This window comes from Corella eumyota, chromosome 4 (genome assembly GCF_963082875.1).
Source record: "Corella eumyota chromosome 4, kaCorEumy4.1, whole genome shotgun sequence".
In the NCBI taxonomy this organism is placed as follows: domain Eukaryota; kingdom Metazoa; phylum Chordata; class Ascidiacea; order Phlebobranchia; family Corellidae; genus Corella; species Corella eumyota.
In genome coordinates this window covers 7618292-7644231 of record NC_137493.1, presented here as the reverse complement: position 1 = coordinate 7644231, position 25940 = coordinate 7618292, and the positions used below count along the sequence as shown (strand labels likewise).

At 28.7% G+C, this 25940-nt stretch overlaps 2 protein-coding genes across 3 annotated transcripts; both read left to right on the top strand.

Annotated features, from left to right (window-relative positions):
- The first annotated feature begins 904 nt into the window (after positions 1 to 904).
- On the top strand, positions 905 to 21944 carry LOC145749481 (uncharacterized). Of its 2 annotated transcripts, none has more exons than XM_082565256.1 (44): positions 905 to 1116; positions 2152 to 2274; positions 2436 to 2561; positions 2822 to 2944; positions 3743 to 3868; positions 4161 to 4292; positions 4580 to 4705; positions 5074 to 5196; positions 5549 to 5671; positions 5904 to 6026; positions 6204 to 6461; positions 6864 to 6959; positions 7358 to 7474; positions 7651 to 7813; positions 8336 to 8454; positions 9007 to 9221; positions 9426 to 9531; positions 9597 to 9748; positions 10082 to 10241; positions 10655 to 10792; positions 10938 to 11099; positions 11510 to 11648; positions 11982 to 12060; positions 12158 to 12334; positions 12709 to 12928; positions 13316 to 13409; positions 13848 to 13967; positions 14380 to 14648; positions 14905 to 14998; positions 15136 to 15221; positions 15493 to 15635; positions 15775 to 15874; positions 16265 to 16341; positions 17284 to 17418; positions 17709 to 17837; positions 18244 to 18386; positions 18766 to 18901; positions 19152 to 19255; positions 19540 to 19679; positions 19801 to 19877; positions 20017 to 20133; positions 20349 to 20489; positions 20935 to 21095; positions 21372 to 21944. In XM_082565256.1, the coding sequence occupies exons 1-44, from the start codon at positions 984 to 986 to the stop codon at positions 21580 to 21582; spliced, it is 6036 nt and encodes a 2011-aa protein (XP_082421382.1). In that variant the 5' UTR covers positions 905 to 983; the 3' UTR covers positions 21583 to 21944. The 2 variants fall into 2 exon arrangements, with proteins under 2 accessions (XP_082421382.1, XP_082421383.1); XM_082565257.1 differs by lacking the exon at positions 905 to 1116 and adding an exon at positions 1959 to 1993.
- Positions 21945 to 22995: 1051 nt separating this feature from the next.
- LOC145750597 (kelch-like protein 30) lies at positions 22996 to 25730 on the top strand. The gene is made up of 9 exons (XM_082566667.1): positions 22996 to 23220; positions 23337 to 23456; positions 23564 to 23665; positions 23787 to 23915; positions 24003 to 24489; positions 24601 to 24706; positions 24783 to 24914; positions 24984 to 25200; positions 25402 to 25730. Exons 1-9 carry the CDS (start codon positions 22996 to 22998, stop codon positions 25645 to 25647), a joined length of 1764 nt encoding a protein of 587 aa, XP_082422793.1. The 3' UTR covers positions 25648 to 25730.
- Positions 25731 to 25940: the final 210 nt, after the last annotated feature.

The following is a 25940-nucleotide window of genomic DNA, read 5'->3' as shown; positions in this document are numbered from 1 at the left end:
TATCAATAGATTTCCATTATCTTTTTAAAGAAAATTGTATACTATCTTTGTTTCTTTACAAAATTCATTGAAACTGGTGACGTATTTGGTTCCGTGTTTTATATTGTAATTAATTTTTAGTCATGGTTTCGCTATAAACAACACAATACACGAATAGAATACAATGCTGGGGCAAAAGATCCTTATATGCATATAAACGCATGTATTTAGCAATCGACAAGGCGTTATATAATTTATTTGACTTGTTTATTGGTATTGTTTGTATTTGATTATTGATATCCTTTAGCTATATTTTAAAAAACGCAGCTTTTAATCAAATAAATTGTTTAACAAATGACGCAACAAATAAGGTTTTAGTTTTGTTGGGTTAGTAACTTAGTTTTCAGCAAATTTACTTAAATTTATTTAATTTTGTATAAGCAAATTTTGTTTTTTACGACATGTTTAATATTTTTACATTGTCACAAAAAATATGGGATAAATGTTGCTTGGACGATTGTTAAACTATATTTCTAATAAACAGTATGTTTAAAGTATGAAGGAAGTACTTAATAAAAAAGGTTTTCTTAAAGTTAATATATTGTTATATAAAGTACCAGATTAACTTTCTTATGCAGGCTGTACACGATGCCATCATTAGTTTAAAACCAGTCATACCACGAATTTCGCTAAGGCAATTGTTATTAGCTACGAAACTTCCTGTTAGAAAAAGACCAAGTAATTTTACATTAAAAGGGCTTATAGTCAAGTGTTGTTTTTACGTTAGATTTTAAAATACTTTGTTTAAAAAAATGAGGTTTTAGGCAAATCGAACAATATTTAGTTAAATTTTTTTAGTTTTACATATCATTTGTTTGTTAGTTTAAAATTTGGCCAAAATTTGTGTTATTAATATAGAGAAAACTATAAGTTTTAAGTATTTGAAAAAAAAAACAATAACAATTTAATGATTGTCTAATTCGGAAATGTGCTAAACCCTCAAAATGAAAAAAATATTGATAATATCAATAATACTACGTATATTTTACAACAAAAACTTTTACGGCGCTGTTGCGCTAAACACAACCTCAGAAACCATTTCTACAACTACGACTACAGCCATAGTAATAACACCAGGTAATATTCATCTAACATTTAATTTTTAAAGTTTATTTTGTAAAACGCTTATTTTAATGTGTATTACGCAATTTTGCCTTATAAATTAAGTTGTTATTTAAGCCTTATTGATATTAACAACAATAAAGAGTGTATCACAGTTTACAGTTTATTCCTAATTTAGTGGATTTCATGCTAATTAAATTTAAAATGTTGTGACAATTACGGTAAAAATTATTATTATTTTTTTTTGCTATTTTAAAACATAATCCTATCGATTTTTTACTTGTAAAAAGTTGGTATCGGGTAGGCTAGCCCTTAAAAGGTCTTGTGAAGCACCGAAGGCTTCGCTAAGCACCGGGGTCAATATACAAAAATGAGTTTTGAATTTTTAGTGTACCTTTTTTTAAATTTTGTACCACAGTGACAATCGTAGATTTGAAATATGTCGTTATCAAAACTAGTCGCATATAAATAACAGACTAGGCTCTATGATGTGTTTTCTGAATATTTTTTGAAGATTGACAAACAAGCAAAATATACTATTGTCAAATATTTGTTTTAATGTTTATTTAGTATAATTGTAACAGTTTTTATTTGACTTGTTCAAAAAGGTGGAATAATTTTCTGCTAATTTTTTTTAAGAGATAGTTCGGTCGCAGAGTTTTTTTTTTAGTTATGTTGGAATTTTTCCAACTTGCACGAGGATACCATTATTTAAAAAATTGGTTAAGTAGTTTTTGAGATATCGGGATTTAAAGGTAAATGTTGTAAATAGGGAAAGTCCCAACGTTCACGTCATCGTCGTAAGATCATATGCTGGCAGACATAGGAAAATGACTTTATTTTGTCCTCTGTGAGCCGCTTGTTGTACTTTTTTTTTAAATTTATTTTGCAGGTATACCGCAGATGGAGTTTCGTGCTTACGTAGATAAAAATGATACACTAACTGTGATGTATTAAACCATGTGTAATGAATAGCATTAAAAAAACGTTTATTTTTTTAAAGGTGTTTAGTTATTTTTATTTAGGTTAATTATTTTTGTTTTTTTGCAGACATAAATGAATGTGAAACAGAGGTAGATAATTGCCACAAAGATGCAGAGTGTACAAACACAAACAGTTCTTTTACTTGTTTATGTATGAGTGGGTATACTGGAAATGGAACAACATGTTTGGGTAATTTTAAACTGCGCGTCTAAGCCAAATTAAATATCATTAAGTTTTTAAATTTTATATTAGAAAGGGATAGGTTTATTTAAAATATATGTTTTTACATGTGTTTGCAGTTTTATAATACATACATGTTTTGTAACTTAAAATTTTTTTTAATGCAACAGATATAGATGAATGTGAAACTAATACAGATAATTGTAATGACACTCTAGCAACATGTACAAACATACAAGGTTCCTTTACTTGTGCATGTAATAGTGGTTATGAAGGGGATGGAAGAGTATGTTCTGGTAAATTTTATATTTTGAATATTTTTAAGCTGTTATCAATAAGGTCATTTTAAATTGTTTAAAAGTATTTGAAAAAGTATTGTGGACACTGATATCAAGTTAAACATTTTTTAGCTTTGGTAAGCTGTGAAAATAAAATATATATACATTTAATGTTTTTTTTTGTTATTAAACAAAAAATAAACTTATTTTGCTAAACATGATACTAGAAGCAAATCAATTTAAAATCTTATTGATTTCCATTTTATTTAATTTTATAGACATAGATGAATGTTCAACAAGTAAAGATAAATGCAGCATAAATGCAGTGTGTGCAAACACAGCGGGTTCTTTTACTTGCAAATGTAAAAGTGGGTATACTGGAGATGGACTCACATGCTCAGGTAATATTAAATCTATAAATTAGTGGTAATTTATTTTAAGTTTGGTATCATAAATTAATAATAAATGTATCCCAATTTTTATTTAAAATCATTTTTTTGTATTGTCTAAACACATAAATTTTGTGTTGTTTTTTTTAAATTATTAACCAATTATTTGTTTTAATTTTAAGCTAAAGTTGGAATATAAAAATTATGATTAAATTTTTTTTGTAACTTAATAAAATTATATCCTAAGTTTTAAATACTTTATATATATATTTTGTTAATATACAATTTTGTTTGTGATATAAAAAAGGCATAATTTATAGTTAAAAATACAATTTTTATTCTGCAATAAATAAAAGGGGTGTATTAACATGAGTTTATGATTTTGTGTCTAAGTCAATTGTTAGTGTTTTGTGTTGATTTAACTTGTATAAATAAATAAATATATTTTGTGTTAAAATATATATAATCTTAGTAAAAAACAAACAATTTTATTAAAATTTGTCCTATGATAGGTTTCTCTTTTTCAAGAATTAAATGGAAAAATACACTTTTTTTTATTATAAAATTTTAATTTTGATTATTAAATTTTCTTATTTTTATTATAGGGTAAATTATTTAAAAAATTTTAAAATTTTACAAATTTTTTTTACGATGTCAAAAAAATATATATAGAATAAATTATTTTTTTATAAAACACTCTTGAAGCTTGTTATTTCTTTGTATAATGATGAAAAGTGGTGTTTAAAACTTAAAACATATTAATTTTAAAGTATTTTTGGTTGATATGTATATATATTAAATTTTTTTTAGACATAAATGAATGTTCCAGAAACACAGATAATTGTCACAATTCTCTAGCAACATGTACAGACACACAAGGTTCTTTTACTTGTACATGTAAAAGAGGTTATGTTGGAGATGGAAGAACATGTTCTGGTAAATATAAAATTCATGTAATTAATTTAAAATATTTGTTTTATTAAGGCACAAATAACATAATAACACATTTATAAGTAATTTAAAATAGTTAAATTTGCTAATTTGCTAACTTTTGCAGACATAGATGAATGTACTAAAAATTTTTATATTTTTTTCTACTGCTCTAATATTTATTATTCGAAATAAATTTAGTCTGAAAATAACTATTAAAGCAACAACAATTTTATGCAAGTTAATGAATTTTGGTTTTTAATGTTAAGTTGTGTTAAAATTTTAATTTTTGTTACAGACATGGATGAATGTGCTACAAATAGAGATGATTGTAACACAAATGCAAGGTGTACAAACAATGTTGGTTCTTTCACTTGTAGATGTAATACTGGGTATACTGGAAATGGAGTTGGAACTTCTGGATGTCAAGGTATTGTTAACATTTTTCTTGTTGTAAAACGATGATAAAGTAAAATTTTAATTTTGTTTATTAAATTCCCTTATTTTTATTATAGGGCAAATTATTTAAAAAATTTTAAAATTTTACAAATTTTTTTTTACGATGTTAAAAAAATATATATAAAATAAATTATTTTTTTATAAAACACTCTTGAAGCTTGTTATTTCTTTGTATAATGATGAAAAGTGGTGTTTAAAACTTAAAACATATTAATTTTAAAGTATTTTTGGTTGATATGTATATATTAATTTTTTTAGACATAAATGAATGTTCCAGAAACACACATAATTGTCACAATACCCTAGCAACATGCAAAAACACACAAGGTTCTTTTACTTGTACATGTAAAAGAGGTTATGTTGGAGATGGAAGAACATGTTCTGGTAAATATAAAATTCATGTAATTAATTTAAAATATTTGTTTTATTAAGGCACATATAACTTATTAACACATTTATAAGTAATTTAAACTAGTTAAATTTGCTAATTTGCTAACTTTTGCAGACATAGATGAATGTACTAAAAATTTTTATATTTTTTTTCTACTGCTCTAATATTTATTATGAAATAAATTTATTCTGAAAATAACTATTAAAGCAAATAATTAAATGATCTAAAACATAAATTTACTGTCACAAGTTAATATATTTTATGTTCATTAAAAATGGTTAACAACAATTTTATGCAAGTTAATAAATTTTGTTTTTAGTGTTAATGTTAAATTGTGTTAAATGTTTAATTTTTGTTACAGACATGGATGAATGTGCTACAAATAGAGATGATTGTAACACAAATGCAAGGTGTACAAACAATGTTGGTTCTTTCACTTGTAGATGTAATACTGGGTATACTGGAAATGGACGAACATGTACAGGTATTTATACTAAAAAATATTAGTAGGCTATTCGTTAAACAATATTAAAAAGAAGTATGTATAAATAATATTAAATATTATTTTTATTAGTTGTTTAATAATTTTAAAATATAAAAAATCGAAAGTTTAAGGATGAGCTAAATTAAGTCCGAGTACAAGAAGTTGGCCGAGTATTTAGGTTTTTTTTAAACTTACACTCACCATTTTTTTTTGTTACTTAAACACTGAGTTTTAAATCGTTTTTTATTAAAAAAAGTATTTAAAATAGAAATATGTAAAATGTTGAATAAAGGAATTTAATTTTTAAACCTAATATTCTGATGCTAAACTATTTTATATTGTTTTTTTACAGACATAGATGAATGTGCCACAAATAGAGATAATTGCAACACAAATGCAAGGTGTACAGACACAGCAGGTTCATTTACTTGTAGATGTAATAGTGGGTATACTGGAAATGGAGAAACTTGTTTAGGTAATTTAAATTTTATATTTTTCTACTGCTCCAATATATGTTATGAAATAAATTTAGTCTGTAAATAACTATTAAAGCAAATAATTAAATGATCTAGAACTTAAATTTACTGTTACAAGTTAATATATTTTATGTTCATTAAAAATGGTTTACAACAATTTTATGCAAGTTAAAGAATTTTGGTTTTTAATGTTAATGTTAAGTTGTGATAAATGTTTAATTATTGTTACAGACATAGATGAATGTGCTACAAATACAAATAATTGCAACAGAAATGCCGGGTGTACAAACACTTTTGGTTCTTTTACTTGTACATGTAATAATGGATTTACTGGAAATGGAGAAACATGTACAGGTATTTATACTAAAAAATATTAGTAGGCTATTTGTTAAACAATATTAAAAAGAAATATGTATAAATAATATTGAATATTATTTTTATTAGTTGTTCAATAATTTTAAAATATAAAAAATCAAAAAATCTAGTTTTGTGAAACTAGAATTGACACTATTTTAATTTGTTAATTTACAGATTTCTATACTCAAAATTCGGCTGGTACTTGTACGTATTATTTCTCAAGTTTTACAGTAGGAAGTTATACTGATGCTCAAACACAATGTTCAAGAAGACGTTCAGTATTGGCAAAGTTTAAAACAAGTTCTGAAATGGCTTTTGCAAGATCAACTATTGGCACTGTTTATCCCTCGACCAGAAATGTTTATTATGTTGGTGGTAGAAGGGAAGAGAATAACATATGGTTGTGGAATGATAAGGACAATATTACACCAAGTATGTTTGCATGATGTAGTGGTCAGTAAACTTGCAACAATACATAGGTTCTGGGTTTGATGCTTACTGTTTTCGTAAGGCGCTATAAACCCTTAAGTAAGGCGCTACAGTATAACACTTCCTGCTGAGCCAGCACTTAATCAGCAGCTTAATTATCAGTCAATCATAATTTATATTATCCCAAACTGCCGAAGACTACTTGAGACTGGGTTAGGGTAACCATTGTTACTCTATGTTTAGGTCGAAGTCAACCTTCCCACATCAACGATAAAAATATATTTAAAAAATCTGTAATATTTTAATAAAACTTGTATCTTTGGAACTTAAACAAATTTTTAGCATTTGTAAAAATTGTATCAACTTTATTTTAAAAGTTATTTTATTTATATTTTTTACAACTAGGTCCTTCAGGTAGTTCAAGTTGTGCAGCTATTTCAACTTTTTCCTTTACTTCAGTGTCATGTTTATCTACAAGATATTTTAGTTGCGAGCGAAGAGGTTTGTTTATTACATAATTTTTTTTATATTAATTTTATTTCTTCACTAGGCAAATTTAATTTCATAATCTATTGGTTTAAATGTATTTTTGGGTAATCTTTTTCTATAAAGTGTTTACGAATTTTATTCTTACCTAAACTAATAATTTAACTTAAATGTAGATACATACTGTTATAGTATTGTGCCATTTTATTGTTTAACTTTATTTAAAAATTGTTATCTATAACATTTGTAGAAGGTCTTGTTTTTCAAAACATGGTTTGCTGACTAAATATAAATTATTTATTTTGTTAAAAACTTTTTTTTAATTTTTTGTTAACAATAATATTTTTTGGTGTGACAATAAATTTTGGGCTTTACTTGTTTTTTTTATAAAACAGTACTATTTATTATGTTAGTTAGAGGAGATAATTGTCAACCCAACCCATGTCAAAATGGTGGAACATGTACTCCTGATGGTTGCACATTTACTTGTCGCTGCGCACTCAACTACTTTGGTTATACTTGTGACACTCGTAAGTTAAACTTATAAATACGTAGATTTTTACTTTTAAATATGTAGATTTTATTTTAACCCGATGATAATATAAAATGTAAATTATTAAATAAAAAAAGCCAAAAAAATTTAGTTGTTTAATTTTGAAATCGCAAAACAAAAATACAAATTTTTAATTTTTGTTTCTGTTTGTAGAACAATTGCAAATATTATCTAAAACTGACATCACAGCAATAAAAGATAACAATGTTAACCTGGAGTTTAATGTAAATGCCTTTGTAGCTGGAAGTGTTGCATGTACATTACGATCAAGCGGACAAGACCTAAGAACCTTTGGTTCTTTTCAGAGAAACCAACGGTAAATACAACATCATTATACCTAATTGAAATATTATAGCGTGGTGTAATGGTTATAACACATAGCTTTACCAAAAAAGTCTTGTGTTTATTGCTTTTATGCTTAAGCTTCCTTAAGTAAGGTAGTATAAACAGTATGAACCTTTTTCAAAGACCAATTGGCAGACTTTAAACAGGCAATTTATATTAAAAAAAAGCAACTTGTCACAGTTAACTCGAGACTGGATTGGGACTTTATTAAGTTTTTACTGTGAAGTTAATCTTTTTCGCAAGAACATTATTTGTGCGTATTTATTTAAATTAACAAAAAAATATGGAAATTTAAGATACTTTTTTAAACAAAATATAATCTGGCTATTATGGGTTATGCTATATTGCTTACATGTAAAAGGATTATGTATACCTTACTAACCTAAATTCAATCAAAATGAAAACTAAAGACTTTAAAAAAAATTTGACTGTATTTTGAATACTTCTACTTTTTTATACCATTTATAACAAGATTTTTTAATTGATCTGTTAGGTTATCATATATGGTCAACAACATTCAAAGAGACAAAAGATTTGTATTAACTTGTGTTCTGACTACAAGCTCCAATGTTAATGTTCAACAAACTCGAACAGTCAATGTCGTTGTACATGGTAAGTTATTTGATGCTTAGAAACTTGTAATTTTTGTTTTCTCAAATCAACTTTTTGGGTATATATGTGTAAAATTTTTTGTCTAATTATTTAATAAAAATTAAAAGGATATTGATGCGTTTATATAAGAGCTGGTGACTTTTATTATATTTTGATTAACCAAAAAAAATTAGTTGAACTGTAAACCATTTTTAGGGGGGATTTCGCTTAATAACTAAAATATCGGCTAAACCGAATATATTTAAAAGCTTGTTATTTAATATATTTATTTTATATGCTATATTATTATTATTTAAAACTTGTTCAGTTACTATATAGTCTTTTTGTAATCTGTTTATACTGAGAAGTGCATAAATATGGATAGGTGATAGTTGTAATACTGATACTTCAAGTAACTTGTTGTTGTTTAAATAAGGTTAAAATGTCAACCAATTATTTATTACAGCTCCTGTGTGTTATTTGAATTAGTTACAATTTTAGCATTTTTTCATTTATATCTTTGTAAAGTTTAGATTTTTTTATTATCCAAGCTAAATTTGTTTTGTAAATCAGTTCCTGCCAGTATCCAGGTCTCTGAATCTCAGGTTGATATTGTTAGAAGTAGTAACCCAAGAACAGTTATTGTTGATTGTACATCAACCGGCACACCTTTGCCAACTGTAGTTTGGAGAAAAAACAATGAAGATGTTGCTACTTCTAGTAGTTCAAGTGTTTATCGAACAATACAAACTGGTGGAAATGCTGGAAGTAGACTTATTCTAACTAATGTAAGTTAAAATTACATTTATCCCATAAAGTTCCTTTATTTATTTTATATTTTATTTTTATTATAAAAACTAATTTTTTCATTTTTTTGTTTAAAGAAAACTTTTATCACTTTAATCAATATTATAAAAATAACAAATAGGTTTTTAAAAAACACTAAATTTGGGATAAATAAAAACTTTAAATTTTATATTTCTTTAACAAAGGCGAGATTTGAAGACCAAGGTATGTATGGCTGTGTAGCTTACAACCTTGTTGGTCCCTTACAAGAAAGACGAACAGTTTTTCAAAATACCACAGTGACTGTGACAGGTAAACTAATTATTATATTTTAAACATAATTGTTTTAACTTTTACTAAAGTAAAATTTTTTTTAGGGATTCCAGAAACTGTTTCTTCAACTGAGTATTTAGTTTTACCATCAACTAATAATGTCAGTTTCGAATGCCTATTTGATGGAAATCCACTTCCTACTTTGCAATGGACCTACTCAAATGGAGATCCTTTACCACAAACCAGTCAATTCGAGGTTTTTGGCATAAAATATTTTTTAAATATATTTTTTTTATAATATAAACCCTACTACATAAGTTTTTGAATTCGATTTGTTTATATGTTAAAGCATCCTAAAATAAAACATGGTAAAAACTTCTATTAACGCCAAAGTTAATCAGCAAGTTTAAACAGTTATTTTAAGGTATTTAAATTGCCAATGGCAAATCGATTCTAGGGGATAGTGAATGTTTAGGGTGTAAAGATAGCCTTTGCGTATCAATTTAAAATACATATAAGGAAAGTAAAAAGAAAATTGAATATTTATTTATTTTATTATTATTAAAACATTTTTTTATTATTAAAACAGATAAGCCCTTTCACGCAAGTTACAGCGTACAGAGTTTCATTAAATCTTGTTGTTTATGGAATATCGTGCAGGGATGTTAGTTTGTTGAGCTACAGATGTGAGGCTTCCAATTCACTTTCAGCAACTCCTGTTTCAAGTCAACCTTTTGTGGTCAACATAAGTAAGAGTTTTAATATTTTTATTTTGTTTAAAAAGTTCAATTATTTAAATTAGGAAAATTTATTGTTTGTACATTACTATTGATTTTAACATAATAAGTCGTACCTCGCTATTTAAAAAAAAAAATTTTGTCCGAGGTGTCCGGGGGCCGAAGTATCTGGTTACCATCGTACCTTACAGTCCTCTATAATTCTTTCTTATACTTTTTGGTCTTTTTTAATTCTTTTTTGTACTTTACAGCCCTTGCTAAGACTCTCTTATACTTTACGGTTGTCGCTTATTCTCCCTTTTACTTTACCGACCTAACTTTTTTGAGAACCATAAAGTATATCTGTTTAAAACATTTTAAATACAATATTGAGTAATGTAACAAATTAACTTACGCAATTTTGTAATTGTTTATATAAATTTTAGACCGAACTTTTTGGAGATACTCTGATGTCTCAAGAACTTGTTTAGAAGCAAAATCTTATTGTGCAGGGAAAGGTGGTTCTTTAATTGTGTTTCCAAATCAGGATGTCATGTCTGAAATAAATAGAAAATCAGTTGTCAGTAAGTTGTGGCTAATTTTTAACAAAAACAGGAAAAAACTCAACTTTTATTTCTTTTTCAATATAAGGCTATGTACTGAATTCTCAATACAGAATAATGTTTTATGCTTTTATGTATTAAAGTTGGCTTTATTTTATTTTAACAGCAATATCTTATTGGATATCATCTCAAACACTTGAATATTTTGAAAATTGGTCACAATTGGACACAAACAGAATGCCAAATACTGATGGTTGCATTCGAGTTTCAAAAAGCAACGGGGTTTGGTCAATTTCTCAAACATTACCGGCTGCAACATTATGTGATGGTAAATTACTCTAAACTGAGAAACATATTTAGCACATTGTGTTGTTACAAAAATTTCTTACAGCATTTTGGTCATTAAGGTCCTGATAATAAAACTGTTCAACTGGGTATAAATAAATATATATATTATAAAGTGTAATGTACAAAATAGATTATTTACCACTAAGTTACCCTTTAAAAAAAAATGGCAAATTCTATCACAATCATAAAGTGATTTTAAATTAAGCTCCGTACATAAATTCCATAAAACCAATATGTATTTTTCTTTTAAGGCTATTTTAATTCTACATAAATTTTAAAATTATTGCAAAGTTTTTACATCTTAATAATTACAATTACATCAGATATAAATACTAAACAACTAGTGTATATATATATATATATTTATATTATTTAAACCTTTTTTTGTAGTGAGAGTTTTATTGCAACCAAGTATCCGGGTTAACACTGATGTTTGTGATGGAGAGAGTGCATCAATTTCATGGAACAATTTACCAGGAACTTCCTCACTTGGAAGTCAACTTGTTTATTTTACATCTCAAAATGCAAGGTTTGCAAACATCATTTTTTTCTTGTGTTATGTAAATCGAGGGTTTGAGGTTGTAGGTTAAATCCCCACTGTTCTTTTGCTGTAGCGCCTTTAAGTAAGGCACTATAAACGGTATGAACTCCTGCTGAGCCAGCATTTGATCAGCAGCATAATTATTGGAAAATATAATCTATAATATCCCAAACTGCCACAGGCTACTCAAGACTGGGTCGGAGTAATAGTTGTTACCCTATGTTCAGGTCGCACATGTGACCTTTCCACATCAAGGATAAATATATATACAAAAAAATATGTATATTCTTGCTTTTTATTAAAAAAAAAAATATTAAACAGGAAAAATGTAACTATACCAAGAGGGGATTTGGCTTCGGATATTGTCAATCTAATGCCGAGAACGTTATACAAAACACAAGTAACCATTGTTTATTTTTTGAACTTTCAAAAGGCAAAAGTATTTATGATCTACAAATAAGAGAATATCAATTTTTAAATTAATTATGTTTTTTAAGGTTATACCTTTGTATGTTGGTTGCAATACCATTGTTCCTACAAGGCAATCCACCCTCTTTAATACAACAAGAGGAGGTTTATCTGCACCTAATCATGTACGAGTAGGGAAAAATAATGGAATGTGTTCAGTGAGTTGGGAGGATTCTAACATACAAACTGAAATAGGAGCATTCAGGGTAAATTTGATTAAATTAAAATTTTTTTTTTTGTTTTTATAATCTTTGTTTTTTATAAACGTTTTTTTTTAATTAATTTAAACTTGTTTTTTTTTAGTAAAAGCTATAAAGGTTTATAACCTAGCCCTAATTTTAGATGACAATAAAAAAAATTACTTGATTTTTTATATATTGTAAGTTACTGTTAAATGTTACAAACTTTTATAATTCTGTATTACAATATCTATGAAAATATATATTAAGTTTTACAATAACTTGTAAACTGTTACAATTTTTTTATAATTTGGTTCATCTACTTTTAATGGTAGGACTTATTTTTTATTGTATATATTGTTTATATACTTTTAGTAAAAGGACTTATTACTTTTATACAGATAAAGTACACTGCAATCGCAAGACAATCTCAAAACGAGTTTGAACCCGAAGTCAACTTCACACGAGTTGGATCAACGATTAGTCAATTTGATATTTCCTCTTTAAAACCCAACTCTGAATATGAGATTATGGTTGGTGCAGTTGCAAGTTCTCCATGTGAAGATAGGATTAGTGTGGCGTGGTCAAATGAAACTAGTGGCTGTGTTACTCCACCTTCTGGTATTTAACTGCTTTTTTGTTATATTTATTTTTTGTTGCGTTTAAAATTAAGAATGTTGCAAAATGGATAAGGCATTTGTCATTTAAAAAAAATCCCCAGAAAATTAAAAAAAAATCCCCAGAAATCGTAAAGTTGCGTGACGCAACGCAACGTTAACTTGTCGTGTGAACATCATGCCTTCAAGATCAAATTATAAAGTAATATATAAAATAGCAAAAAAAAATTTAAATTATGTTTCTGTTCCTATTAAAAAGAATTAGTATAAATAGTTATTTCTTTTTTTAGGAATAATATATAGTTTATTGATCTTACTATATTACGTTCTCTTTAAATGTTTTACTTAGCTGTTAAATTTTCTAAAATCTAAATACAAAATATTTTATTAGCTCCCGAAATGATTCCACTTACCCCTGCCGTTGACACAAACAATCAAATTGAAATTTCCCTCACACCAGCAAGTGAAAGAAATGGATTGATAAGGTAAGTTATATTACTTCTGTATACTACTAGGTCTTGTGTGTAATATCAAATAATTTTTTTATGTTTATTTATCCTCGATGTGGGAAGGTCAACTTTACGACCTAAACATAGAGTAACATCAGTTACTTGAGCAGCTGATTAAGTTTGGGCTTAAAAGAAGTATATAACTTTTATGGTGCCTTAAAAGTTATATACTACCAAAACGCTACAGCATAAGAGCAGAGGGGATTGAACTGACAACCTCGTGTAGTGAAGCCGAGTTATCTGACCACCACACCACGCCGCCGACAAACTTTAATTTAAATCAGTTTTTTACAACCTTATAATAACTAAAATTAGTTGAAGACTACAAAATTATATAATACAGACATTTTAAGTATGTTTAGCTTAAACAAGAATTTAATTTAGTTGAAATTTAAATATTTTTAATGTTTTTAGTTGCTATTTCGTTGTTGTACAAAGAGTGGTTAATGATTCTGATATCGATGTGGAAAATGACATTAATCTTATACAGCAAACTGATGATGGTTTTGGCAAATACATTGCCTTTGCTACCAAGTAATTTAATACTTTCATAGTTTATTTAACTTCAAAATTACGAGTTTTTAATTTTTTAAATTTCAGATTTTCAAGAAGAAAAATAATTTTATGTTGTACTTTAATTGTTGCTGTAGTGCCCTTTAGTAGAGCCCTGTAAAGTAAGACCCTTGAGCAAGGTGCTATAAAGCGCTATATACGATATAAATTTCTGCTGAGCCAATACTTAATCAAAGATTAATTAGCGAGCAATTATAATCTATGATATCCTAAACTGTCAAAGTCAACTAGAGACTGGGTCGGGGTAATGGATGTTACTCTATGTTCAGGTCGTAAAGTTAACCACCCACATCAAGAATAAACAAATAAAAAAAGAAATTTACAACAAAACCTATTTAAAGTTTGTAATAATTTAAGTATAAACTATATTTAGCTTAACCGAGCCAATGAGTTTGATGTTGGGAGACAGAAAATCAACATGCTGCGATGTAAGTGGAAATCAAATAGAAACTTGTCCCGTTTCAAACGTCACGATCTCTCGTAAGCGGCGAGCAGCTATTTTAATCATACAGGGGCAAAATCGAGCCTTAGAACCGAACGCAGAGTATCAATATTATGTGTTGACAGCAACACCTGACCCTGATGGTCCAAATGTAATTTACTTAGCGAGTTCTGCATCGCCTCGTTTTCGACAAAGGCCAGGTAACAATCTAACAAAAATTTGTATTTTAAATAGCTATTTAAAATGTTAAAGTATAAGCCAATGCAGCCAGTTCTATAAACAGTACAAACTCCTGCCGTGCACTTAACCTATTGGTAGATAAATTATTGGGCAATTCTTTTTAACAATATTCAATACTGTCAAGAGCGCTCCGATATCAAAAAAAAAAAAAACTTTGGTTTTATAAATAAAAATTTAATCTCAATAATCCCATTTTTATTTTTATTTTTTTGCAAGCTGTTGTAAGCTCAAACACTGGTCTTATTGTTGGAATTGTAATTGTTATAATTATTATTCTGATTATACTGGCCGTCGTCATATATAAGAGAAGGTAATACATTGAATTTTGATTTTAAAAAGTACTTTTTTAAACATAAATTATAGTCAATGTGATTAAAAAGTTTGTTAATTCTTTTTTATTACAAACACAAAAAAAAATTTATTACAAAATTTTTTATATTTTTAAAGGCAACTACGATCTTGGGTGGAAAAAAGAAGAGGTATTGCTAGCAATTTTCGACCACCTCGGCCTGCACAACGCAATAGTCCCAATGGTGATAAACTTTGAATTTTTTTAAGAAAAATATTTTTTGTATATTTTAAAAGTCTGATATATGGTCAAAATATTATTAATTTAATTTTTTTTAACATTTAAAAAAATAAAAGTGTGGTATAGAGCTTAAATAATAGTAATAAAATGTATACATTTGAACATTTTAAAGAATAAAAGTCTTGTATATAGGGATAAAATATTAATATTTATTTTTAAAAAATAAAGTAGAATTTTTTTATATTTTTTAAAACAAATTTATTTTTTATTTTTAGAATCGATTGAACAACAAATTGATTTGGTTCCAGTTAATGTTCCAGACCCCTTTGTTGACTTTTACATTTCAACCAATGATTTGCTCAATGTGTATTACAGGAAAATCGAAAACGACACCGAATTATTTGACGAGGAATTTCAAGTAAATTTTTTTTTTACAAAAATTAATTTACATAAAAAAAATTTTTCAAAGTTATATTAAAATTTGTATAAAAGTTTTTTTGGAAAGTGAAAAGGAGTTTTTGAAAAAAAATCTGATAAGAAATAACTTTGCTTTTAAGGAAAACTTGATTGATATTCTATCTAATTCAACACGTCCAACTATTCAAGCTAACCTTCCTCAAAATAAATCGAAAAATCGATACAAGAATATTAAACCAGGTAAAAAAAATATTAACCTTTGGTTTTTTTTATATTTAGGTTTGTACTCTATTAAAAACTTTTTTAAGAATGTATATTCCCATATAACTAAAAACTATTTAACTAAATAGACATATTACTGAAATACAAAATTTCCAAAAAAAAGCATTAGATTAAAATATTAATCGAATTTGTTTAAAAAAAATGGCGTTATTTAGAAAAGGGTTTGGCGTACAAAGGGTTAATAGAGAATGGTTCTTTTCCAGTATTTATACATTTTAAGGGTTATGGTTTTTGGTGAAATGTTCATGAAGTAAAATGGGTTTTGATAGTTTGTATGCTATCAACTTTTGCAGATTTAAAAAAAAAGGTAATTTTTAAAAATTTTAAAAGTTTTGTTTTTGTTATTAGTGGATTCAGCAAGAGTTATTTTGCAAAAAACAGCAAATGATCCACATTCGGACTACATCAACGCTTCTTTGATTGATGTAAGTATAGAGAAAATATATTTTATACTAATTAAAATGAAACAAAAAGCAATGTTTCTAAATTATACACGATGTACTAATAACTGTGTTAAGTAGTTTCATTTTTTATATACTGTACTTTTTACTTATCACTTACATGCTAAATGAGGTGTGTAAGTGTAAGGCTTAGAATATTTGTTTCACTACGCAAGGTCTTGGGTTCGATTCCTACTGCGTTCATACTTTAACTCCCTTAGGTAAGGCACTATAACTGGTATAAACCCCTGATGACCAAAAAAGCAGTAGTTTAATTATATAGCAAATAGCTGAAGATACCCTATGTTAAAACTCTAAAGTCATCTTTTTCACAACTTAAAATAAAAAATTAATGAACAGTTTGCCATTATATTACAAAATTATCAGAGAACAAAATAACGGGTCGCTATTCGCTAAAAGCGAATCGTTTTTTTAAAATTAGCGAATCGTTTTTTACAAATATATTAGAAATAGCGAATCAACAAAAAAAGGTTCAGGCGGTGATAAAACTCTCGTGTATATTTTTACGATCTATTTTACACCGGTTTCACACTAATTTAATTACATCATCATAATCCTCCGTAAATGTAGGTTACTATAGGGCATTTAATAACAATAACTTTCCATGTTTTGCAATGCGTAAATTTCGCTCCCGAGATCGTTCAGTTGTTGCGCAATTTTTTAAATGCATAACATAGCCTTAAAAGAATTAAAAATGTCCCGTTTTTCGTGCAAAATATTTTTAACAATTGTTTAACAATAAGTTACGTTTTAAAAATGCCACGCAACGCGTCAAGTGTTACAAAAAAACGAAGATTATGACTTGAACCTAATAATTACTATAAAAATGCGACCTCATTTTTAGCGAATCGTTTTTTAAACGTTAATTCGTACCCTGATTATATTTAATTTTTTTTTGTAATGTAGGGATATTCTGTAAGAAACAAGTTTATAGCTGCACAGGGTCCCAAATCTAACACTGTAAACGACTTTTGGAGAATGATCGATGAAAATGGGTGCAAGATTATTGTCATGTTGACTTTGACTGAGGAAAATCGCAAAGTAAGTCATTCAAAAAAATTAGAATTTAAAATTTTTCGTAATTAAAAAAAAATAAAAAACGGAAAATTTTTTTAATTTTTTTAGGCCATTTAGTAATTGATAATATCGATTAAGGTTCTACTATTAAAAAGTTTGGGTCAATGTCAAAATATTTTTTTACTGTTTTGTTTTATTAAATTTGATCTAATACACATTGTAATTAGTGCAGAAATTACATTAGGTATTTTTCGGTATTAAATTTTCTTTTATCTGTTTTTTTTCTGCATTTATATTTTTGAATTTGTGTGTAGGTAAAATGTGAGCAATATTGGCCGGACTTGGGTGAGGAAAAAACCTTTGGAAGAATTAAAGTGAGAAATTTTGAAGAAATCGGTATAGGGGAATACCTGAGAAGAAGTTTGAGTATGACTAAGGGAAATGTAAATATTTGAATTTCGTTAAAAGTTTTATATTCACTAAAAAAAAAAAAAAAAATTATTGATAATTAAATGAATTTTTAATAATTTATCAGTAAAAATCCAATGAAATAAAACGGTGTAACTAAACCAGTAATACCACCACATCAAGTACAGCTACTATTATTAATATGTAATTTTGGTTATAGGTTTTTTAGAAGTACCGAATAAAAAAGTCATGTATTTACAATTTTTTTTTTTAATTTCTAAAATTTTAAAGCACAAATTTAAACCTTAAACGGATAAATATCGTTTTGAGCGCCTATTTTTAAAATTGAATTAAATTTCCGAAAAATAACATAGTATAAATGCAAATTATGTGTTTATATTTATTATCATTCGTTTAATTGAAATGTATTTGTTTGAATAGGTTACTACGGAGATTCATCAGTATCAATATCTTACATGGCCCGATCATGGCGTACCATCCACCACTTCTGCTCTACTGCAACTGTATTATGCTGTTATTTCTTCAGGTCTGAATGACTGCAGCCCTATTCTGGTGCATTGCAGGTGCGTTATAGCATGATTGTATTTTGTGTTATATTTTAAGTATTTTTCAGTGTGCTTTGTTTATTAAAAAAAAAACTAAATATGTTATAAGCTGCCGCGTAATATGGTTACAACACTTTAGCTCCACTACTTGACAGCCGAGGTTTGATTCCCACTTTTCTAATGCTGTAACGTTTTTAAGTGAGACTTAACTTACGGTATAAACATTTAAAAGCAAAAAACACAAACTGTAAATTATGACCAATTAAATTTCAAACTGTCAAAGTCAAAACTGAGTCGGGGTAGCTAACCCTATGTTTAAATAGTAAGGTCGGCATTTTCATAACGAACGATACAAAAAAATTATTATTTTTTATTTTTTGACTAATTTTTTTTGCAGTGCTGGAGTGGGTAGAACCGGAACCTTTATAGCTTTAGATATTTTAAGTGAGCAAATGAGCCAAGACGGGGAGATTAACGTGTTGAAGTGCGTACACGACTTGAGATTAAATCGAACTGAAATGGTGCAGGGAGTCGTAAGTATTTTATATCAAATTAAAAAATATTACATTTAGAATAGTGTAAAGTTAGGGGCTGAATTTTGCTTTTAAAACCCTACTTAATTTTTTTAATGATGCTACTATTTTCAATATTTTAATAGAATACCTTAAATTTTGTATGTAGATATGTTTTTTTTTATAGTTATAAATGACAATTTAATAAAAATATTATCGTTAAAAAAATAATGGTTTTATTAAGTTTTCATACAATTTTGTTTTTATCTAGAAACAATATGTTTTGATTCACAAACTGATGGCTGAGGTGCTTGTACTTGGAAATACTGAAGTTGACGTCGACCAATTCTTGAGATACAACGAATCCTTGAAAATGTGATATTTTTAATTTTTGTAAAATTAAAATAATTATAAATGGAGATCTTAAGTTAAATGTGTCTTTCAGTTTTTACATTTGTGAAGTCTTGCTTAACGTCATTCTTTAGGAATATGCTTTAATAGCGCTCTTGAGTATAGGATAAGATAAAATCCTGTATTAAGGCCTTTTTCGTCTTTCCCACTACGAAAATTAAAATTTTTCATAAAATATGTAAAAACTAGAAAGTAAAAACAGAACTTCTAAAAATGTCTTTTTAAAATCAATTTTGATATATATTTAGCGTAAACCGGCACACCCGAATGACCGAATTGCAAAAACAATTCAACGATTTGACCTTAGTTGGGCCGACCTTTACAAGCCAGGAGGTTGCCTATAAACCAGTCAACCAACAAACTTATCACGATGCAGCAACATTACCATGTATGGTTTGAATGTCGCTATTTAAAACTATATAGTTTTTGACAAGATTTAAGTACAAAGATAAGTAAATATAAAATTTTGAAATTAATCATTTTTTTATTTTGTATTTTTTTTATTTTAGATGACAACAATCTAGCTTTTGTTAGTATGACGAATCTTGATCAAGACGTCCCATTCCTTAATGCCTCAGTTATTCAGGTATTTCAAAAAAAAATCATAAAAAAAAGATTTCAAAAATATTTTTTTCTAATTATTTTATTTTTTTTTATTTAGAGTAACAAATTCTAATCTACAGTAGTTAAAATCATGTTTTTAACATTTTTTTAATTCTATTTAGTCTTACAACGCTGGGTATTTCTACATTACCGCGCAAGACCCTCTACCTTCAAATATTCATTTATTTTGGAGATGTATTGCCGACAATGAGATCAAATGTATTGTAATGTTAGCCGAAGTACGTTATTTTTATTTTTATTCAAAACAATTTTTTTATTAAATTAAAATTTATACAAAAGGGTTTAAGCTTTCAGTAAACGCCGATCTAGAGTCATGACTTTAGTGGATCTCAAACCTGAGACCTCGAAGGGTTTAACCCAATGTCTTTAAAAATATACCACATAACCTTACTAAAAACCCTTTTTTTAAATATTTTTTTGTTATTATTACTAGGACGAAGCCTCATGTCCTAAATATTGGGCAGACGACAAGGAAGCAAATACGTTCGATGACGTCACGGTTCGATGTACCGACTTCTACCGATACCCAGGCTACATGGAACGAACGTTGGATATTTTCTTCGAAACAGCAAAGGTAAAGTAATTAAAAAAGAAAATTTATTTTTTGGTTGGTTAATAAATTAAATTTAAAAGTTTTATAGTTTTTTTTTTATATTTTTATCCTCGACGTGGGAAAGTCGATTTTACGACCTAAGCATAGAGTAACAACTGTTTTATCGACCCAGTTTTGAGTTGCCTTCGGCAGTTTGAGATTTTATTGTTTTAATTGCCCAACACATACGCTGCTAAATAATTACTGGCTCAGCAGCGGTTTATACCGTTTTTAACGCATGAGAGCAGTGGGGATCAAACCCACAACCTGATGTAGTGTGGCAAGTGTTTTGACTACTACACTACCCTGCCGATTTTAATTTTACTTTTTTATTATTATTGACAATAGTGTAAGATCGGTCTGCTTTGCTAGAATTAATTTTAAAGTGCTGAATATCAGTTGCCTTTATTTTTTGTATGTATTACAGACAACACACAGTGTTAAACAAATTGTTTTAACTGGTTGGGTTGATGCGAACTCGCCCCCTAACAAATCGACGATGGTCGAGATTTTGTCCAAAGTGGAAAAATATTTGGCCGATGCAGTTGAAGTTCGAGGAAAGAAGTTTGTTGCTCTTTTCCACTGCCAGTAAGTCTTTTTATTTTTTCAAAGTTTTATTTTTTTTCTAATTTGTCTTAAGTTTTTTTGAAAAAATTATTTATATTTTTTCAATGTTTACAATATTTTTTTGTCGGCTTTGTGGTGCAATGTTAAATATGCACACTTCATGGAGTTCGGTGTTCGATTCCGACTGTTTCCACGTCAAACTGTCTGTTAGTTAGGCATAGAATATACCCGATTTTGCCTTTGGATACAAAAGATAAAAAAAAATTATTTTAATAAAAAAAATTACTTTTTTTTAAGTGATGGCTCGGACAGAAGTGGCACCGTCTGTGCCATTGCAAACGTGCTCGATCGTTTGAAAAACGAAAACAAGGTCAACGTGTTCCGGGCTGTAAAGGATTTACGCGATCTCCGCGCTGGGATGGTTTCAAGTCTTGAGCATTATCAGTTCTGTTACGAAGCCGTTTGCGAGTACATCCAAACCTTTGACTTGTACGGAAATTTCAAGTAGTCTGTGATATTCAAAAAAAAAAGACTTGACTGTTTATCGATTTTCGTCGAAAAAATTGCATCCCAAAACAATTTGTTAACTTTATTTGTAAAAATATGCGTGAAAAGACATTTTGCTTCCTTGAAAAGGGTTTGAAAAACAATATTTGTCCCCAATTATATGAAAAATTTGATTATATTTATTTTTGTAGTTTAAATTAATTGCCAAATATCAAACAATGTTAAGATAATGCACTTGCCATAATATATATTTAAACTTTAGTTTAAGGTCTACAATTTGCACTTATAGTTAAATATTTTATTTAATGCCATTTATTTTTATTCAATCACACTCTTAACTCTGTGCAATACTGTATATATTATAAAAACAAGCTTATGATTTTGTATTTTATTACAATTAAGCGGCTCCGGTTTTAAAATTTTGCGTAATAGCTTCTGCCCAAAATGATCACTTTGGTCAAGTGACACCAAAAACTTGACTAAAAAATTCACCATAAGCTAGAGGACTAGTATTTTACAAAATGTCAACTTTTGCAAGAATAGGTTTGCTTGTAAAAAAAGGCGATAATTACTTTCAAAGTCATACAACTCATAAAATTGAGTGTAACAAGTTCCTAATTCGCTTGAAAAATAATATCACGAATTTCTACATGGCCAGAAAAACGCTTTAAATTCTGTGCTTGTGCTTTTTTCGAATAAGGCATGCTGTTATTTCTGCGTCTTTTTAATTGCGCCTGCGGTTTTTCTGGTTTTACTCAAGTTTGGTTTAGAACTAACCAAGTATTTCGAAGTATTTAGCTTTTGGTTTGTTAAAACTTGCACTACTTAAAGTTAAGGTTATAGTTAATTCAATATGTGCATAGAAATATTAATTTTGTTATGAAGGGACAGGACAGATATATTTTAAAAGTTGTATATATATTTTGTTAGCGTCATGTTTGCAGTTACATAAAATTTGTGTTTTCATTTACTTTCTAGGGCACAGTACTGCGTTACATTGTAAAACATAACATAGTAAAAGTGGAAGGTCATTAGCTGCATGACGTCATCTTTTCTGTCTTATGGGATTTGGCAACATGTCAATCACTCGTACTGGTGTTGCGTAAGTATATTCTGCATAACTTTGCTGTGAATAAGTGTACAGATATTACTACTAGTGTAAAGTCTAAACATAGGCCTATATATGCATGCCGACATATCACAGATAAGCTGGTTTCTTTGTTCTATGATAGTAATAGTAACTAAGGCAATTAAGTTATCATAGGCCTGTTTGTGCTACTAGTTTCTATTTTGTTTCAACAAGTATAGCTACATGAAAAATCCTATACCAATAAAATTTAGTTGAAGTTTATAGCATACAAATGTGAAACCTAGTTAACTTTATATTTTTAAGGTAGATATTTATACTTGAGTAATGGACTGTTTTAATTACTTCGAACCGGTGGAACACGCCAAGTTTATAGTTTGTGGACTAAATGAAACCCGCACTAAATTTCCCAAACTTTGCGACTTTGTGATCGTTGTTGGTGGCAAGGAATTTTCGTGCCACAAAAATATCCTCTGCCTGTTCAGTGATTACTTTAAAGCTTTAATTCAGGGCGGTTTTAAAGAGAGCAACGAAAACATTATATTCTTGAAGGTCAGTAACGCTTATCTGAAAATTCAATAACACTCGTAAAAGGTGCACAAAACACCCATTACCAAAGTTATAATATCATATATGCTTAATTACTTCATATATATTTTTATATATAGGGTGTATCTGAATATACAGTTTCAGCAATATTGGATTATATTTACACGGGTAAAATTACACTCGATCAAAGCAACGCAGTAGACCTGCTACAATCTGCAACCCGACTGAGAATTAACAAGGTTAAACCATACTTTAATTATTGTTTCTAACCTAGAGTTTCCTACCCTTGCTCTAAAATTTAAGATTTTTTTGTTCTGTTTTAAAAAGGCTATTATTATGTTTATAGGTTATAGATTTATGTATTGATTACATAATTCATCAAATTGACCACACAAACTGTTTGGAAATATTAAAATTGGCAAGAATAGAAAAACATGAATCTTTGGAGGTACTTTAAATTTTCTTGCTTATAAAGTACTTTAAATGGTTAATTATATTTAAAAGGTATTATATTTACCTGAACAACATTTACCTACCGATTATTGAAAACTTTTTGAATGTGATTTTAGACCTCGGCGAAACAATATCTGAATCATCATTTGTGTACCATATTTCAACATGAATGTAGCGATAACGAAATTGAATTAAGTGACGTCATGGAAATGCTTAAAGACCCAGAAAGTCATCGGCAAGGGGAGGTAACAGAGTAAAAACATTGGAGAAGAGATATTTTTGTTTAATATATGTGCATTGTAGACATGTTTACGATTCTGTGTTCTGTACAGGAATCCATAGCACTTGCCATTATGACTTGGCTTCAAAAAGACCTTGAAAACAGACGACCGCACGCCGGCAGTCTGTTCGGTTTCGTTAACTGGAGAATACTTCCAGCTCCCTTTCTCCTTAAAGTTTTGCTTCGTCACAGCCTGGTGATTAAGGACAATGACATAAAAGAACTTGTTTTACAACACGTTCGACTGTCGTATGATCAAAAATCCGAAGTCGTTGCGTCACTTATAAGAGATGATGACGTCATTGACGAGGCAGCACCGGCGTCGTATCGCACATATCGGCCTCGCAAAGTCCCCCACCAAGCGGTGTTACTAGTAGGTGGTTTGTGTTTGGGTGAGGCCGAGCGAGGCGACGTATCTCAGCCAAACTTGATGTGTTATCACCCCGTGGAAAGATCTTGGAAAGAGCGGTCTCCGTGGCCCGAACGAGGCTTGAGAGGATTTTCGGTGGCTCGATTTAACGACAACGTTATCGTTACAGGTGAGCTTGTAAATATTGGGTAACCGTATATAGACAAACTTGGCCTTTTTCCTCCTTAAAAAAGAACCTAATAGTTTTAGGTTAAATTTGGCCTAAAGTTATCTTATTAAGGTGGGAGTGCTACAACGGTCAACAAACACGTAGTGATAAATCGCGCTTGGCTTTATGATGTCACAGGCAATTCATGGAGTCGCCTGCACGACATGAATGAAAAGAGGCAAGTTGATGACTATTAGAAAAAAAAGAAGTTTGTTTGGTGTATTGACTATTAAGACATATTTTAAATTTTATAGAGCATTTCACAGTTCTTGCCAATTAAACAGTCAACTGTATGTGGTCGGCGGTTCGAATACAACCGAACTCGAAGTCGAATTTTTTGACCAGTTTAAAACAAAGTGGACGTCACTTAAAAAATCTGCACCAAGGTTTAGCGTATAACATATGACTAGAAAGGTTTCCTCAACCAAACCTATAAATTTTAATGTCTTTTTTAGAAAGATGCACAACTTTACTGCGTGCGCCTGTAATTCCAAACTTATAATCCTAGGCAATGGCCATTCTCCTACTTTGTTTATTCAGTGCTACAACCCTGCTATAGATAACTGGACTTTTCTACGTTCACCTAACGTGCCCCGTCATTTATCTGCCCCCGTTTGTGTTACTTCCAAAGACGAAAGCAAGATTTATGTTACTGGAGATAATACAAAAAAGGTGCGAGTAAACAGTTAGGTTACTAAAGTGTATTTTTTTACTTGCCTAATGTAGTAGTTGTTATTTGGTATTTTGTAGGGTGGCCTGAGCTAAGTTGTCCGAGTAAAATTAATTTAATTTCGTGTGAACATAGGTTAACTTGACTGTCAAAATTGCCTATATACTTTCAACATCGTGTTTTTTAAACTGTCCTAAAATTAGATGTATATATTTGACCCTAACGCAAACACGTGGTCACGCGCATCGGACATGAACAATCTTCATTCAAACGGAAATCTCGTCATTGTTGGGAATGATGTTTTACTGACCGGAGGACACTGGGAGGATGACGGATACTGGGACGAGATGGAGAGTTATGACGTCACTAAGATGGCTTGGGTTCCAAAAGGCGCGCTTCCGCATTTGTGGCTGTATCATGGCTGTGTTACAATTGTGACTAACAATTGATTTGTCAGAAGTAAATATTTAATTCTTTTAAATGATTTTGAAGGTAAAGTTGTCGATGAATACCTTTTTTTGAGAATGATTTTTACATCATCTAAAATAATAGATTTTTTAAACAAAGATCGATTTGGCTATTTAGTCACTTAAAATAAACAACTTGAAATATTAAAATTAGTGCTTATAATACATCAAAACTTCAAATACATTTAGTGTTGTACAAACAATTTATTAAAACCTTCTACAAGCGTTTTGCGTATACACGCTGCAGTTTAGACTAAATTAAAATTTGTTTTAAT

Coding starts and splice junctions, on each gene's coding strand:
- LOC145749481 (XM_082565256.1), top strand. CDS start 984: ATGAAAAAAATATTGATAATATCAATAATACTACGTATATTTTACAAC. Junction 8,455..9,006: donor AGTCAATGTCGTTGTACATG/GTAAGTTATTTG, acceptor TTTGTAAATCAG/TTCCTGCCAGTATCCAGGTC. Junction 13,410..13,847: donor GAAAGAAATGGATTGATAAG/GTAAGTTATATT, acceptor TAATGTTTTTAG/TTGCTATTTCGTTGTTGTAC.
- LOC145750597 (XM_082566667.1), top strand. CDS start 22,996: ATGGACTGTTTTAATTACTTCGAACCGGTGGAACACGCCAAGTTTATA. Junction 23,666..23,786: donor AAAAACATGAATCTTTGGAG/GTACTTTAAATT, acceptor ATGTGATTTTAG/ACCTCGGCGAAACAATATCT. Junction 25,201..25,401: donor CTGGAGATAATACAAAAAAG/GTGCGAGTAAAC, acceptor TCCTAAAATTAG/ATGTATATATTTGACCCTAA.